Below are 18968 nucleotides of genomic sequence, written 5' to 3'. Positions count from 1 at the left end.
CAAAACACTTGCAACTTTTGCAAGTAATCAGTAATCACACTTCCTATACCCATTAAAGTACAAATAAGTCACCTAAAAGAGGTTCATATCTTTGTATTAATAAAATTAGCAAACCCATACATAAAAAAAACTATCAAGTCTTTATTAACACAAAAAGCCCTATTTGGCCTGTAAAAAAACCAAATGGTTCTTGGCATCTCAAAATTAAATTATAAACGCCTAAATCAGGTAACACCTATTTGTGCCCCTACGCTGGCCAAAATGCCAAATCTAATCAAGTTCTTTAATCCAAAGGCTGTGTAAGTTTACTGTCCTTAACATCAGTAAACAGCTTTTAAACATTATCATTGGCACACATTTCACACTACCATTTTGCATTTAGTTTCCAAAAAGTCCAATATTCCTAAACACATTACCCCAGGGATATAAAATTCTCCAGCTTTATTCCATACACAAATAAGGTGAGTACTGTCGCAATTTTCCAAACCAATTGTTTTATTTTAATATATAAATAACCTGTGTTTAGCAACACAGACTAAAAAAAAGCTTTTAGAAAAACTTAACAAGCTCCTACAAATCCTAAAAAAAGCAGGGCTAAAGTGCAATCCGGCCAAGGCACAGCTAATGGCTGATCGTGTCTCTTTCTTGGGCCTCACCCTAACAAAATAGGGTAAAACCCCAGTGCAACAAACTAAATGCAATCCAAACATTGCCTTTACCACAAAACCCTTTAAAATCCTTTTTTGGGTTTAACTGGGTACCACAAAAAATTCATTTTCAATTTTGCTTCCATTGCAGGTCCCTTGTACCAGCTATTAAAAAAAAAAGGTGTCCAATAAAAATAAACTAAGCAACACACAAAAGCAGTATCGCAGCTAAAACAGGCCATTGTCAAGACTCCAGTGTTAATCACTCCAAATCCTAAAATACCCTATCATCTTTTGGCCCTCAATGCCATTAAAATTAGAGGCATGAGTGTGTCCCAGTTACGTTATATAAGCCTTAATACATCAAACACATTCGGCTCAATATGCTGAATTAGCTGCAGTGGTTTGTGTGCTGGAGTACTGTCAGGGCCGGCTCTGGCTTTTTCGCCGCCCCAGGCGAAAAAGCCTCCGGCCGCCCCCCCCCGCCCCCCACGGGCGCCGGAGCCCTGGGAGGAGGGCGGCAAGCCCCGGCGGGGGCTCGGCTCTCCCCCCCACCCCCCCGGCGGCCAGAGCGCCGGAGGCAGGGCGGCGAGCCCCGGCGGGGGCAGGGCGGCCAGAGCGCCGGGGGGACGGCGGCGAGCCCTGCTGTGGCCCCGCTCTCCCCAGCGGCCGGAGCGCCGCGCCGCCGCCCCCCTCCAGGTGCCGCCCCAAGCACCAGCTTGGGTGCCTGGTGCCTGGAGCCGGCCCTGAGTACTGTGTGCAGTTCTCCATCACCACCCCATGCCAAAATATCTGTCTGTTTTCAGACTCTGCATGGGTATGCAATTCTCTCACACAGTTTCTACCATGTTGAGAAACAAATGGGTTTACTTCTTCTGATGGCACACCTATTAGATATGCATCGCTAATGAAATATATCATGGCCCTCAATGCCATTAAAGATTAAGGACACACATGTATAGTAGGGCAGTTGGTAATAAAGATGGTGTTTTAATAGGTTTTACTGCAGTATTTTTTTTTTGCAGCAATAATGTTTAGTGGGCTAAGCGACCATTTGAGACTTGCCCATTTTTTTACTTTATTGGACAGTAAGAACTGAAGGGGGTTGTGCGATGAGTGTAATATGATTGGGCTGAGGCCAATTAGAAAATAAAAGTATTGTATGGCCCAACTGGTTACCAATAGGTACTTTTTACAATTGTTATACTTAAGTTTAATTGGTGACATTAAATGTGAGGCATAGGCCACAGGTTTGATTTTTTTGTGAAGTTACAGTTGCTAATGCATTAACACTTACCACTACAAAAAGGGCGTGTAGCCTATAAGACTAGCCTGCTTGCTTGTATATATATATATATATATATATCTTTTCTTATAGTTTAAGTATTTGGTTTATTGTAATAGGTTTATAAATTTATATTAAAGTAAGTTTGGCTGTAATGCAAAACACCTACAGGCTATATCCTGTATGTTAAGCTAAGGCAAAGTTAGCATATCTATATTAAAACCTTTTACTCAAAAAGCAAAGTTAACCTATAGCTTGTTACCTAAATAAATGAGTACCCACACCTATGTCTATCACCTTTTATCTAAACCAATAGACAATGAAAAATGGCATAGGGGGGTTTTCCCACAGACTTAACAAGTACACCACAAAAAACTGATGTGCGTACATACCTGTCATCAATACGCACATACATACTAGCCTATGGGGTAAGTGTACCCTAACATTTCTGTAAGTAAAAAATAAAATGTAAATAAAAAAAAAAGGTCTGGCATTTGCCCTATAAAAAAGGTAACCCACCTCAATAAAGTATCTCCATTCTTACTTTACTCCATCTCCATTTCTCACTATCGCCATTCTCACTTTACTCTATTCTCATTTACTTCCTCCACTCTATCTATCTACAATAACTGCTACAATTTATAAGCTATACTTGTTCTTCTTAAACTTTAAGTTTCAAAAAAACTAGGCTAAGCCTAGTTTCCCTAAGTTTTATTCTTAGTTTATTTATTAAATTTTCATTTAAGTTTAAGTTAGTCAAGTAAACCCTAATCAGCTTTAATAGCGCTTAGCATTTTCTAAGCACTGCATCCCTCACTCAAAAATTAAAAAACATAAACCGCAAAGCTAGTCCTGTGTCTCTTACCACCAGGTTATCAAAAAAAAGTGTAAGTATGTTAACCAAAGCTTTGTTGCATGTAATACTATATTATCATATGTAACTTTTAAATAGCAGTAATACAATTGTAACTTTGTAACTCTGGGTATTTTACCATTTACTTACTATTATTAATTTTAATAAAAAGTCTTTAAAACTATATCTGTCTCAATGTAAGCTTCCTGTCATACCCCCAAGGGTCCTTTATAAATTCTATAAAGCCTAATTCAAAACAAAAACTTTTATCTTCTAATCAAACAAATTAGCAAGCCTAAAACCCATATTAATATTAATATTAATAATTATTATTAAAATCAAATCAAAATAAATTAATAAATTAAATTTCCATATTATCCAAATTAATATTATCAGTATACCCTAAATCAAGCTACAATATATATATGTATACACACACACACACACACACACACACACACACACAGAATGAGAGAGAGAGAGAGACCTTCACAGTGGGCTGAATTTTATCTTTACAGCAGACTATATATATTATATACACCTCTACCCCAATATAACGCTATCCTCGGGAGCCAAAAAAACTTACCGCGTTATAGGTGAAACCGTGTTATATTGAACTTGCTTTGATCCGCCGGAGCGCGCAGCTCTGCCCCCCCCAGAGGGCTGCTTGACCACGTTATATCCGAATTCATGTTATATCGGGACGCGTTATATTGGGGTAGAGGTGTCCATACAAAAATACACACACATCCCCCACAAAATCTTGAGCTAAATCTGAGGTGTGTTCAGTGAAATTCAGTGTGATGGGGAAAGGGAAATTGGCTTGAACTACATTTATGTCCCTCTCCCCATTCCTGGGGCCACCTGATCACACAACTCATCCATGGTGTAAACCAGAGCAGCTAAGGCGAAAACCAGGGATAGCAAGGAACGAATTGCTGCACAAGCCCCAAACTACCTGATGATTCCCCAATGTAAGAGAAATCCTTCACTTGCCAATTCAGATGACTTTAAGGCTGCTTTGCCACACCAAAGTTTTGATCTTGCTTCCACTGAAATCAGTGGGAGTTTTGCCACTGATTTCCAAGGGAGAATGAACAGGCACTCAAGCAACTAATCACAGACTAGGTTCTTCATGGAAGAGGAGACTTACTTGGTATTCTGCCATTCAATTACTCCTCTCACTCCATCATTGGCATCAATAATAATCTGAGCAGCCAAGCCTTCTGCATCTAAAGACAAAATGCAAAGGACTAAAAAAAATATCAAAAGAAAGAAGAAAATCTATTTATATTCTGTTTTTTAGGGCTTGGTTAAAAATCTGTTACACAAACTCCAATAAGCTTTATGCACAGAATATGCAGCACTTTGTGTCTCCAAAGTGGGAAAGAGAGCGGAAGAGAGTGGGCAGGTTAACTGGTAATGCACAGAGAAAACCTTGTCCCCACTGAATGAAATGAAGAACTATCTTCCACACAAATACTGACATATAAATAAGAAATCTCCGTCTTACCACAGGTATATACATTACAAACAAATAAAAAAGCAACATTAAAAGAATATTAAGGTTGCAAAGCCCAGCACTGAAAAGTTAGGAAATACCAGAATTAATGTTGCCCGTGCAACCTTAATTTGGTCTCTTGGTGCACATGCATTATGATCACATGCTAGTTTTTCCATAGACCCTTCCCTCACTTAGTGCACAAGATGAATGGTAATCCCGAGTAAGCTGTTATTGAAAATTTTCTTTTATCCTCATCATTCAATGTGTGGTCCTATTCCTTATTTACTGTACACTACTTAAACCCCATTCTGAGTTCAGAATTACTAATTTTCTTATGGGCATTTCTATGGTGCTCATCACTCTTACACTTCGTGCTCCACAAATATTAACACATTTATCTTCATGATACCCCTGTGACATGAGGAAGATTATTATAGTCACTTTACATACATGGAACTGAGGCATAGAGAAATTAATATCCAATGTGTCCATTAATTTTGGATACCTAATATGAGATGCCTATGGTTTGATTTTTCAAAGAATGTAGCACTTTACTTGTTCAGAGCACAGCACTGCACAGGCAACCTTAATTCAGGCATTTCCTAATGTAACCACTTCTTTTTGAAACCTTAATTTTTTTAATATTTTGGTTTATGTAATTTCCTAAGTTTTATAATAATGAAAAAAAATGGAAAAAACTAAAATTTCATCCTATGGAACCATATTTACTCTTCACATGGTTCATCAGTAGGGTTGTGATCTTTAGGTCCATGGCACAGACCTCTATCACTTGAGCTAACTGAGTAACTGTGAGTAGTAGATGACTGTGGGGACACACATTATCAGTGGGGTTCACAGTTATTTGCTAGACAGGAAAAGATTGCTGAGGATGAGGAATAATGGGTTTAACTGCAGGTTCTGTAGGAAAGTGCGTGGTGGGAGCTGCAGACCTTTCTGCCCCTATGCCCCTCAGTTTCTCCTTGTTCCCTTCCGTTCCTATTGCCTATACTCTCCAACTCGACTCCCCTTACCAACTCTTTCCCTTATTCTCTCCACCCAGCTCCTGCCTTTTCTCATGTCCCTTCTCTTCTTCCCGGCTCTTCCCCTTCTCCCACCTTTGTTCCTATCCCCCTCAGCTCCTGCCCCTTTTTTGCCCAGTCCAGGTTCCTGGTCCTCATTGTCCATCTCTACATCTGTTCCCACTCCCCAGTCCTCATCCCTCTGCATTTGAATGAGGCTCTTTCCTCCTTTTCTTCTATGCTGCCTAAGGAGTGGGAGCACTGAGAGCACAGGTGAGGCAGTTTCCACAGCCGCTCCCTGTAGCCAGGCGGAGCAATCACAGGTAAACTCCTGCTCAACTCTGAAGCCCCAAGATGGAGCAGAGTGAAGCCGGAATCTTTGGATAATTTAGCTGCCATGCTCTAACAAGCATCTACTAAGCATGAGGGAACTGAGAATTTTCTAAGTGTTATCGCTTGGCAAAATTTTGGTGGATTTTAACAAGAACAGCAAAACAAACATTCCTGACACCTGAGTGACACCCCTATGCAATTTCAAGTCCCTGCTTCACAGAATGGAAGCACTAGACCTTCTCTAGAAAATGTCAGACATTTAAAAGAGTAGAAACAATGAATTTCCCCCAACTTCATTCTCAGAAATGGTTGAATAACTTTTGCTGAAACCAAAAGCTACAGCCTGAGTCAGACATCCAACATGGGGCATTTTAGCACAAATGCTTGAAGTTTGGCAAAGTTATAAGCAATTGAAGCTAATGAAAAATGTTGTGCAACTTTCCTCCTTCACTGCCTATAATATAATATTTCGTGGGTGAAATTCTGGTCCTGTTGACATCAATGGGGTTTTGCCACTCACTTCAATCAGGCCAGGATTCCAGCCTATTCCTAGCACTAACCCTTTCTGACTTCCTAAATTGTGAAATTTAGCAAGTAAGTGAACAATAAAGCGAGGATGATGCATCTGAAAATATTCTTTAATCACTTATTTTTACATCTGTATAGTACCTTAATTTATTTACATCATAATGAAGTCTAATATGAGATTTTATAATATCGACTTCTCTATTAAATCTTTGCTAGCAAATGAGGAAACTGATAATTTTGTGCAAATTATAAACTGTGTGGACAGGGAAATGTAGACTAGCAAGATTCTACTATAATATTTAGTGTCTAGAATTCAGGGTTATCAAGGAAAATCATGGGTTAAAACTTATCCCTATATATAATGTGTGCATCTGCAAGCCTGTCCAATATTTGTCCTAGGTTTGCCACTATATCAGGGCTAAGTTACTGTAAGTCAAGAAGGTGTTCAAGTACCTCTAATAATGCAGGGTAAGACTAAATAAATAGCCTGTCACCGAATTTAGTTCTGGAAGATAATTTGTCTCACCCATGTGTTACTCTTTGAATGTGCAGTAAGTATTTATGGTTTGAATCTGTGAACTAATCACAGCTCAACCTGCACAAATCAGCACTGGATGTTGTGTTTACCTTTCAGTCTGTAATGAATCAACTCAGTCATTTCTACACGCATGCAAAGAAAAGGGAAAAGAGGTCAAAGAGAAACTATTAGAAGCACACAATAAACACATTTCTTTAACATTAAGGGTCAGATTCAGCTCTCTTTGAAATCAATGGGAATTTTGCCATTGGATCAGGACTCTAACGAAGCAAGAGGATAAATGAAGATCATTAAAAGATTAAGAAATTCATTGAAGTTTATCCCCAAAACCAAATGTAATAAAAACAGTGATAAAAAGAGACCTTATGAAGTCTGTCATCTCACTGGCCAGTTACACAAAGTATTATTTTGGAACATATGTTTACACGCTAAGTAAATAGTAACCAGGGTAAGAACATAACTCTGGAGGAGGCATAAGGAGCCTACCCTTTAATACTCTTTGCATACAGACCAGACACAATGGTAATCCTTGTGCTCATGGAATGCAAGGATTGTGTAAGGTTCGTGCTAATATGGGTGTTATTCTTTCAAAGGTCCTCTGGCCCTCCTGCCCTGCTCCTATCTGCAGAGGGCAGCAGAGCACACTGCACCTTGTATATGAATGGCCATGATCCCCCTGCAACCTCTTAAGCTCCTAGAGGCACAATGACTGTCTGGTGTAGAATGTTTACTGGAACTTCTGCTTTGCCTAAAAGACACACCACAGCCCTAACATTTTCTCTGGTGAGATTCTGCTAATAGGCATTGCTACTTTTTGAGAAATAATCCTTGTTCACCAGCTTCTGTTTGAATGATCCCATCTGTTGACCTGTGCAATGCATCACAGGCATCATGCTGCATTAGACACCCAAAGACATTTGAATTAGTCCAGCAATAATTATTCACTGGTGAAATGTACAGCAGTAAGTTTTCTCATTGTCCAAACTATTTTCATATTAGAATACAAGAATCAAATTTTAACATGCAAGTTAACTTTTCCTCATGAGACACATTTTACTAAATGACAAAAGTGTTTTTTTAAATTGAGATTAATTGATAATATACATCCCATAAAATCACCCCACCATTTGTCCAAATCCCAAGAAATGTAAGCCTTATGATTGCATAAGCCTCCTTTTCAGTTATTTTTGCCTTGACCGTGCCTTAAATCATTATACTACTGTAATAAAGATAAATACGTGTTATTACATATATACAATTCATATAAACTGTGAAGTAAATATGGTACTGATACAGATGTTGTACCCAGTCTGGGAGGGAATGACATCAAAGGATTCATGACGAGTTCAACTGACGTTAAATTAACCAGGAAGAATTCTTGCACTTCTGGTATATCATCCTGCAGAACAAAAGCACAATAAATTGTCCTTTTATGATCCTTTAAGATGTGAGTCAACCAAAAAACAACACTTACCTTATGCCCCAACAATTTTAAATTATTTTAGACTTTATTCATTTGTTCCTACCCTCTTAAAATACAATTATTAGGTCTGAAATTGATCCTCATGTAATATGTATGAAATAAAGTATTATATTTTTAAAAGGACACTACCGTGACAAAAAAACTGAACATATTCCTGAACATAAATTTCATTGTGAAATTAAAAAGCACTAGAAGTACCCACTGAAAAAGAAAACTATGTAGCAATCAGTCCATATAAGTCTGTAGGCAATGAAGACTATTCTGAATTCTAGATAGAAATTGAAGCTTAATGAGAGTTTGATTCCATCCATGCATGTTTAGTTGTAGCCAGTCTCTGTGTTTAACTGTACCCCTCTGGTTTCCACATTTAAGATTAGGGCAAAAAGATCCTTCCATTATTTCTTCTGAGCAGCAATGAAACAGTATACAGCATGAAATGACAGACAAGTTGCGGGAGTTAAGACCCAGATTTTGCACCCATTGAAGTCAAAGACAATTGTGTATTAGGCTGACCAGATAGCAAGTGTGAAAAATCGGGATGGGGGGGGGGGGTAATAGGAGCCTATATAAGAAAAAGCCCCAAATATCGGGACTGTCCCTATAAAATCGGGACATCTGGTCACCCTACCGTGTATTGATGACAAGGATTAAGATTTACCTCTAGAATAGTAACATTTATAGAAGCTGATGTTTCTCCTTCCTCTAAAAGCAGCCAACCAGACACAGGTATGTAATCAACTCCTGGTTCAGCCAAGGTCCCTTCTGTCTGATTCCTTACTCTGAGCAATCCTGGCACTGTTGCATATGTAACATTGATAACACCTAGTAAATGTAGAACAAAACAAAAAAAGTTCTTATATTTTAATTCCTATTTAACTAAAATCCAAATAGACAAAACAGACACAGTGCAGGAGAGGGGAGCATTATCCTCATTTTACGGATAGGCAACTCCATCAGGCAGATTAAGGGCCTGATCCAAAGCCCATTGAAGACAATGGGAGTGACTTCATTGGCTTCAGTGTGCTTTGAATCAGGCTCTTAGTGACTTGTAACAGGTCACCCAGGAAGTCTGTAATGTAATCCAGAATTAAAACCCACATCTCGAGTCCCAATCCAGTGCCTTAACCTCAAGACCGTCTTTCTTCCCTCTTCCAAAGGAAAAAAAGGCTTCAAGACCTTGTTTTTTAAACACTTTACTAATTTAAAAGTGATTTGCAAAAGGGAGAAAATGTGGTTTTGTGGGTATTTTTATTGAGATTTTTCTTTGCCTCCTCCCAGCAAAAAGGGGAGTACAATCTAATTAAGAAGTTTAGGCTTTGACACAGTAAAACTAAATGGACACATACACAAAGTAAAAACTATTTCCCCATGCTAATTTTCCCCCTACTGTTACTCACGCCTTCTTGTTTGAAATGGGCCATCCTGATTATCACTACAAAAGTTTGTTTTCTCCTGCTGATATCCCACTTTAATTGATTAGTCTAGTTAGAGTTGGCATAGCAACACCCATTTTCCACTGCATGCATCTGATGAAGTGGGTTTTAGCCCACGAAAGCTTATGCCCAAATAAATTTGTTAGTCTCTAAGATGCCACAATTACTCCTCGTTCTTTTTTCCAAAATGTTCTGTTTCAGCTTCTCTTGCACTAGAATAGTGGATGAGCACAGCCCTTTAACCACCCACCTTCCTACCCACACCTTCTATTCCTTATGCCATATTCTGGAATAGGGGCCTTTCAAAGGGGCTTAAGGGCCTTAGGTACCCAACTACCATTGAAAGTGAGTCTTTGAAAATCCCAGCCAATCTCTCTACTTTATTCTTGCCACTCTCTGTCCCCTTTTCTTTTACATCTCCATTCTTTCCCCCCTTTTTCAACTTTTAATCCCTTTTTTGTCCTGTTTTTATTCGATTCTTATTTCTTTTCCTAGTTGTTCCCCCTTCCTTCCCCTCAGCCAATACAAGGCAACAAACAAGGTTTGATTCATTCTGAAACACAGTGTTGCAAATTGCATCCACCCTCAGAAGCCAAGTGCAGTATTACCAGTATCACCACTTATGATCAATACTAAGTGATAGATTATGTGGAAGCAGAGAAAGAACTGACAGAAAGGAACTGCAATGCATGACAGTTAGTTAGCAAGAGTCAGGCTAACTGTAACCCTGATAACGCGAGATTTGTAGAAGCGAGGATTGTGTGAGGCGGGTGAGAAAGAACTGTGTGAGAAGTTATTGTGACCTTGTATAGATAAGGTGTAGAAGACCTTGTGTAGATAAGGTATAGAAAATATTGTATGTTGGCAAGAGTCAAAACAAGTAAGGAATTAAGATATCAAGATGGCCTATGTATAACAAAATGCAGCTGTCCCTCATTATTTCTGTAATGAAAGGTATAAATGCTTGCTGTAATTAGTTACCAGGGGGAGACCTGCTTAGCTCTCTCCCTCTGCACAATTGTGAGAGTTAATAAAGCATCTGACTTGCTGTACCCAAACAAAAAGTGAGAACTCAGTTTTTCTCCGACAACTAGCTAGTCTCATAGACTCATAGACTCATAGACTTTAAGGTCAGAAGGGACCAATATGGTCATCTAGTCTGACCCCCCACATGATGCAGGCCACAAAAGCTGACCCCCCCACTTTCCCTTAGCTCTGCTGTTGAAGTCTCCAGATCGTGATCTAAAGACTTCAAGTCGCAGAGAATCTTCCAGCTTGCGACCCCTGCCCTATGCTGCGGAGGAAGGCGAAAAACCTCCAGGGCCACTGCCAATCTACCCTGGAGGAAAATTCCTTCCCGACCCCAAATATGGCGATCAGCAGAACCCCGAGCATACAGGCAAGAATCTCTAGCCAGACCCTCATTTTACCAACGATGGCCGTTATTGCCTAATTGATTAGAATCACGTAATCCCATCAAACCATTCCCTCCATAAACTTATCTAGCCTAATCTTGAAGCCAGAGAGGTCTTTCGCCCCCACCGTTTCCCTCGGAAGGCTGTTCCAAAATTTCACCCCTCTGACGGTTAGAAACCTTCGTCTAATTTCAAGCCTAAATTTCCCCACGGCCAGTTTATATCCATTCGTTCTCGTGTCCACATTAGCACTGAGCTGAAATAATTCCTCCCCCTCCCTGGTATTTATCCCTTTGATATATTTGAAGAGAGCAATCATATCCCCCCTCAGCCTTCTTTTGGTTAGGCTAAACAAACCAAGCTCCTCGAGTCTCCTTTCATAGGAAAGGTTTTCCATTCCTCGGATCATCCTAGTTGCCCTTCTCTGTACCCGTTCCAGTTTCAGTTCATCCCTTTTAAACATAGGAGACCAGAACTGCACACAGTACTCCAAGTGAGGTCTCACCAGCGCCTTGTATAACGGAAGCAGCACCTCCCTGTCCCTACTAGAAATACCTCGCCTTATGCATCCCAAGATCGCATTAGCTTTTTTCGCAGCCACGTCGCATTGCCGACTCATAGTCATCCTGCGATCAACCAGGACTCCGAGGTCCTTCTCCTCCTCAGTCACTTCTAACCTATGCGTCCCTAGCTTATAACTGAAATTCTTATTAGTCATCCCTAAATGCATCACCTTACACTTCTCACTATTAAATCTCATCCTATTACTAATACTCCAATTTACAAGGTCATCCAAGTCTCCCTGCAGAATATCCCGATCCTTCTCCGAGTTGGCAATGCCTCCCAACTTTGTGTCATCCGCAAACTTTATCAGCCCACTCCTACATTTGGTTCCGAGGTCAGTAACGAATAGATTAAATAAAATCGGACCCAGAACTGAACCTTGAGGAACCCCACTGGTGACCTCCCTCCAATCTGACAGTTCGCCTTTCAGTACTACCCGCTGCAGTCTCCCCTTTAACCAGTTCCTTATCCACCTTTGGATTTTCCTATCGATCCCCATCTTATCCAATTTAACCAATAATTCCTCATGCGGAACCGTATCAAATGCTTTACTAAAATCCAGGTATATTAGATCCACCGCATTTCCTTTATCTAGAAGGTCTGTTACTTTCTCAAAGAAGGAGATCAGGTTGGTTTGGCACGACCTGCCTTTCGTAAACCCATGTTGTAATTTGTCCCAATTGCCATTCACCTCAAGGCCCTTAACTACTTTCTCCTTCAAAATTTTTTCCAAGACCTTACATACTACAGAAGTTAAACTAACAGGCCTGTAGTTACCCGGGTCACTTTTTTTCCCCTTCTTGAAAATAGGAACCACATTAGCTATTCTCCAGTCCAACGGTACCACCCCCGAGTTTACAGATTCATTAAAAATTGTTGCCAAGGGGCTCGCAATTTCTCGCGCGAGTTCCTTCAGTATTCTAGGATGAAGATCATCCGGTCCGCCTGATTTAGTCCCGTTTAGCTGGTCAAGTTTGGCTTCCACCTCTGATACTGTAATGTCTATCCCCCCTCCTCTATTCCCCTCTGTCCTACTCCCTCTATTCCTAAACCATTAGAACAAGAAGCTATCAATTTCCTGAGATTTGAAGATGGTGGGACTGAGTGGCTATTTATGTTATGACCATCTGCCACCTGGCTACAATCTAATTTATAATATACCCAGGAGCGCTGCTAGCTTTTCCGCGCCAAAATACCGCTGCGGTCACTGCCCCCCAAATCGCAGCACTCTAGGCGACCGCCTAGGTCGCCTAATGGGTTGCGCAGCCCTGAATATACCACTGCCAAAAATATCTGAGCAATCAAAGATTTACCTAAATGAACCTGTGCTAAAAGAGAAACGGAAAGTAGCTGCATTCATCAAGGAATAATCATTTGAAAACTATTCATAATCCCTAACAATATTTTATGTTTGATGAGAAAACAAAAAATGATGGAAACCTACATGAACTTAAAAGGAAATTTGAATTTGGCTCATTCCTTCACTTCTTGTGCTAGAAGGAGTTGGGAATATTATAGAGGTGATACCTGCAACTGCTCAGAAAGAGGGAGATTTTGTCCTAGTGTATAAGTAATAATTATTTTTCACATCGGTTGCTCTCTATGCTGTGTCATAGCATAATGGTTAAGCAGGTGGTGAACTGTAATTACTACTTCTGATTAGCTAAAAATTGCACCCACATTTATTTTACCCTGTCTCTCCTACCCCACCTCTCCAAACCCTGCCTTGTTGTTCATCATATCCAAATGTTATGTCTTCTCCTTTAGAGAATTAGCTCTCTGGGGCAGGAACAGTAATTTACTATATATAGGCTTAGAAGGATTAGATTTTTATCAGTAAATGTTGGTAAACATTGAGTTGCTCATACACACACAAACTGACGAAAAAATATTTTCACCCATAATTATTATAATAATCAAAATTTACAGAGAGGTGAAGTAAGAAAAATACTTCCAAGGAACTTATCAGAGACTTATTTAGGGCAATTTATGTTGTATATTTTGACATGTGATGTTGACAATTTATGCTTTAACAGTTATAAAACTAACTTTTTGAATCTCAACATCTACTGTCATTAAATAATTATTGTATGACCATCCCATTGCCTGACCCTATTACAATTTCTTGTCATTGTGAAATTTTAAATCAATAAAAATTAAAAACCACTTAAAATAAACATTGATATTATCCATTGAAATTATTTTAAAAAATTGAATTCTGCCAAGCCTAATAGTATATTTGTATAGTGATTGGCACTATGGGACCCCAATCTACCACAATACAGCTGATTATTATTATGTAATAATAAAATAAAATAAAATATTAATAATAATTACAGCAACAGGGACACAAGTATCTCTCATAAACACCCAAACAGCTTTAGGAAATATCTCTTGAAGGACCAACACATCACCATACTGGGCAGTAAGGTTCTTGAAAAAGAGGCAGGAGAAGGGAATGACATTAAAAATAGCAGAGTTTCATGAAGACCTAGGTTTAAAGGCCCATTCTCCCCACTACTTGTGTGGTTTTTGCAGGGACTGGTGGATCACAAGGAAGCACTGTTATGCAGGTAGAAGTCCTTCCCTGCAGGCAGTTAGAGGTGACGGGATTTGGGTAAGTTTCTGGAGGGGACTGACTAAAATTGAAAGCAAGAATATTTGGTTACTGTCCTCTCTAACCTTTGGCTGTAACTACATTTTTGCAAGTAAGATTCTGAAAGTAAGAGAGCAGACATAGAGATGAACATTTGATTCATCTGACTCCCATTGACCTTTTCTGTCCAAACAAGAATGTGTTGCAGAAGATACATAAAACCTCTGAATCTAGAGGAATTACACAAACCTAAAGACCCAAATTCTCTGCTGATGAAAAGTTGAATAGTTTTGTTTGCCTCTTGGATCAAAACCATCCTGGATGAAGAAGCAAAGTTCAAAACTCCATGTGGTTCATCACTGGCCTCTATTGTCAAAACAGCTTCATACCCTTGGCTATCCAAGACAGCGGCACCCATTGAAGAAATGCCTGTAAAACAGTCAATGGAGTAACTACACAGAATGTTAAGCAGCTGAAGTATTTTTTTTTAATATTAGCAATGGCAGTTTGTATTACTATTTCCTGCAACATGCCATGCAGTCAATCATATTCCCAGTACAATGAATCAGGGAGAACATGATAGCATCTGTTGTGTTTCTATGGCCAGTGTGGATCCATATATGTTCTACAACAAAGATAGCACAATACAACACAATAAAGCTATATCTAATGAAAGGATAATATCAAATGAGAAGACAGAATATCATCCAATGGACATTCATATGATGGGTAATTACAGGGTAAGGTTTGATTTTGCCAGCCTGGCTGGGGCACCTGGAAGCAAGAACTCCTGTGCAAATCTAGCCCGGCTTTAGTAATGGATGTTTGTTTAATAGTGATTATGTACAGAGAAAATGCAGATCTGGATGCTTCTCCCACAGTATAATCTGAATGGCAGGAATAGAATCTACTGCCCTCCTTGTATGCAGAAATCAACAGTCAATGGGGAAGTCTGCTTGTGACCGTACAAGAAGAATTGTCTGAACAGATATAAATAGTGGCTTATTTCATAGCAACTATAACCAAAAGGCATTATTGGGTCCAATTCTGCTCCTATTTACAGGGGTGCAGCTCCCACAGAATTTGCGGGGCAGAGTTGAGCCCACTGTAAAACCAATCAAAACATACCAGTCAGAACACTTTAGAGCCAGTATGCACATAAAGAAGGACCACCTAACTTCAGTACATGGAAACAAAGTTTCACAACTTAAGAAATAAAGTACAGTGCTTTAAAAAGTCACAAATAAATTAAAACAATAATGCAGATTACATCCTTTTCCCCTTTGAGATTCACCATGCTACATTTTTGCATTACCTTGAGTTCTGATGTCATATAGGACTACTTGGTATTCTTCCTTTTCTTCAGGAATATGGTCATCCAGCAGATGAACACAGAACGTTAGATTCAATGACTCCTGTTTATTTTAAGTGACAAAATAGATTAGTTACCACTGTACAAAAACCAGGGCACTATCTGTCACAGATTTTGAATGATTCCTTCCAAGAAGTTTTAAATTTAAAATATCAAAAATTAAAAGCTACCTACAATTCGGACCTCTAAGATAGAGAGCTACAACAATCAAATAGGTCAGGAAACAATACTATTTGGAAAAGTGTTCACCCCTTTCCACTTCAGCCTTAATTTCAATATTATCTTTAGCTTTTGCTGCTGAACACAGTTACTCTGTATGGGGTTACCTCGGGAAAGAAAAGTACTCCAGAATAGTTTTCAAAGGTTTGATCTAGATGATGCCCAACTATTTTCCAATTAACAGTAACATTTCCCAGTCCAGGAGCAGTTCTTAGGATGTGGAACTGCAATTGTTCTCCTAGGAATAAAGAACATAATAAAATGTTTGCTGTAGGGAAACTGCCTTGCTGTGTATCAGTCATATAAGAATCAGAAGCATGCATTCCATAATCATGGTAACTTTTCCAAAACCAAGAAATTCAAGTACCCACTGATACTTTACAGTGAGGCTTACTATGTAATACATGTTTGCTTTTAGCATAAAAGAAGAAGGGGAAATCCAAATTCTAAACCTTTCAGTTCTGTTTTTAGTTAAGTTTTGAAAACTATAATGGAAAGAGCTATCAAATGCATGCTAGGACTTATAAAGCAACTACAGTATGAAGACAAAAATGAATACCCACCAGAACATGCACAAACACCAGAACAATGGCAATCCATAGACTATGCAAGATAATAAATGCTGTATGTACTAGCTATGACACAAGTAAATTCCTATAGCAGTTCACTGGCAAGAAATATACATGTTGCTAATATTGCACTGTAATGTAATTTTCCACAATGCATGCACAAAAATGCTTGCAATTACCTGTAAATTCCAGTTATGTGAGTTTTAACTTACATAATAGCATCAGTTATAGATTTTTAAAAATACAAAAGAAATTTTTAAGAAAAAGTTAATAGCTTCCTATGATTTCTCAAGACATACTAACTATATCGATCGACTGAAGTGTTGTCAATGTTAATTTATAAAATATACAATAATTATACTTTTTGTATTTCTAGCATTCAGTCTAATGGACAATTTAATACAAAACTAATGAACAGTATAGCAATCATCGAAAAATGTATGAAAAACAAAAAGATAAAAATAAGATCATGAATATAAAAAGATGGCTTGAGGCTTTATATATTGTATCAACATAAATATATATACTAGCATGTATAGTGGGGGGTGAACATATATATGTATACATACACATTATATGATAGATGTTTATTTCTAAAACTAAGCATACTGCATATGTATTTCAACAGTATTTTTCAGGTGCACAATGTTTAAGCTTGCCAGTACATACAGTATTGCATTGGCTTCTGAAAGACAGGAAAATGTGCAGAAACCTACAGTATCAAGATATCTGGGTATGTTAATACAACACATCTCTTAGCTGACTGAAGGTTTTACGCTGCAACATTTTTATTCATTGAAATATAAGAAAATGCATGCAGCTAAGATTATATTTTTCCTCCTTAACCATATTTTAGGGTTCAATATTTCTACTGCCAGAAAATGACTTTCTGACCAGTTTCTATTAGAGATATTCAAAGAAATGATTTAGAATTTTTCTCACTGTTGCTAATCCTGGGCACAATCAAACCCATGGAACTACATGGTTCAAGTTGCCTCTGAACAAACCCAGATGAAGGGCAAAAGAGGGGAGAAGGTAAGGCTGGCTGAGAAAGGACCAAGTGCCTCTATATCTATGTGAAACTACCACTCACAGAAGAGGCAAGATTCTCCTCCTCTCCTTTTTTACCCTGCAATTACTTTTCTCTGGATAATAGTCCAGTGCAAAACCAGTCTATGTGGCCAGCTAGGACTTGTATCCCTTACTATTTCATAAAATGGGCATATGATTTGACTAGTTGGGTCTGTATCATGATATGACACCAATGTGACTCCATTGGTTTTTAACTGAACTCTTCCTGGATTATAGTGTGTGAGATCTGAGCCAGATCCAAAGATGCACCTGAGCTCAGCCTGGTGCAGCTAAGAAAGGGAAGGAAAGGTATGTGGCTAAGATGGCTTTACACCACATTGGCTCCTCATGATCATAGGGGCAGCTGGGCAGGTCCAGCCCCGTGTAATTTAGAGCAGCCTTGTGACAGAATACTTGTAAGTAGTATTATGCTGCTAAAATTGACAGGAAGGACGTCATAAAATTATTCTAGGTATTTTCTGTTCTGTTGAAGAACCACTGTTATCCCATATTTGTCCATCACTGAAATGAGATGGAAATTAGTTATTACCGGTAATTTTAGGAGATCACAATAGAAATAATTTTTAAAGAAGCAGTATAAAGAATTTTAAGAAAATATATAAACTATACAAACATAAAATTAAGCCCATTTACAATAAAGTAGAATAGTATGTGTATTTAGGCATCAGCATTTCAAATGTTCAAAGTGAACTCCTAGAATTGTGCTGATGTTCACACCTCGCCTTACGCTGCTCCATTGCTGTTTCTGATAGAAAAGAAAGTTCAAAATCTATTGAATGTGACATCATTATGATTGTGTTCCTGAAGAGCAGTGAACCTGAGTATATATAACAGATCTATGGTTTCCATAGAGGAACATCATCATATTGTTTAACACTGCACTGAAACACATTCTATCCTATTTGAGAATTTTGCACATCCATTTCAAAACAAAATCAATACTTAGTATATCACACTAGTTATTTTAGTACCACAATTGCAAAATGCACAAATAAGACACAGCATATTTCAAAATCATACAATACAATCCAATGATTTTTCATTGTTCACAACAAAATGAATTATGATGTGGGAATCAGTTACAATGTGCACTCATCTTGAGCACTTATCATTAATCAAAAATTAATTGGAATAAAAATTCAAATCTAAGTGAACACTTTTACTGATTCTGCGTAGTCCATTAGAGACCAGTATTACTAAGATCTTTGGTTGTCATATCCAGAAAGAACTCAGGTAAAAGTGAGCAATATGAATACAATTTCTGCCTTCAGTAGACTGGAACAAATATAAAAGGATCTCTGGAGACTGAAAATGTTTCATTAGGTCAATTTCACTTTTTTCCCCTATTTTAATTTTTAGTGTCTTACCCAAGTCTGCAGATTTATACATTGTGATTTGTATGTGGCTTAGGGACAGTGAATACCTGCCTAAAAACTGTGTGAGATGTATAATATTTTTATCTTGAAAATAACTTTTTTAAACTGATGGATAGTGAAACTATTTAGTAATACAGTAAAT

General features: G+C 38.4%; 1 protein-coding gene across 1 annotated transcript in view; it reads right to left on the bottom strand.

Annotated features, from left to right (window-relative positions):
* The window catches only part of ADGRV1 (adhesion G protein-coupled receptor V1), a 416737-nt gene that overhangs the window by 311911 nt on the left and 85858 nt on the right, over positions 1-18968 (bottom strand). Inside the window, exons 38-44 of the mRNA XM_026649237.2 lie at positions 15897-16027; positions 15514-15613; positions 14448-14627; positions 8849-9012; positions 8013-8106; positions 6797-6829; positions 3939-4017 (exon numbers count right to left, since the gene is read on the bottom strand). Coding sequence (XP_026505022.1) covers positions 3939-4017; positions 6797-6829; positions 8013-8106; positions 8849-9012; positions 14448-14627; positions 15514-15613; positions 15897-16027 — 781 coding nt within the window. The remainder of the gene's footprint in view (positions 1-3938; positions 4018-6796; positions 6830-8012; positions 8107-8848; positions 9013-14447; positions 14628-15513; positions 15614-15896; positions 16028-18968) is intronic.

The sequence above is a fragment of the Terrapene carolina genome, unplaced genomic scaffold (assembly GCF_002925995.2).
Source record: "Terrapene carolina triunguis isolate 2854851 unplaced genomic scaffold, T_m_triunguis-2.0 Scaffold69, whole genome shotgun sequence".
NCBI classification, from domain to species: Eukaryota; Metazoa; Chordata; order Testudines; family Emydidae; genus Terrapene; species Terrapene triunguis.
Note: the sequence above shows the minus strand (reverse complement) of the source record. Positions and strands in the feature narration are given on the sequence as shown.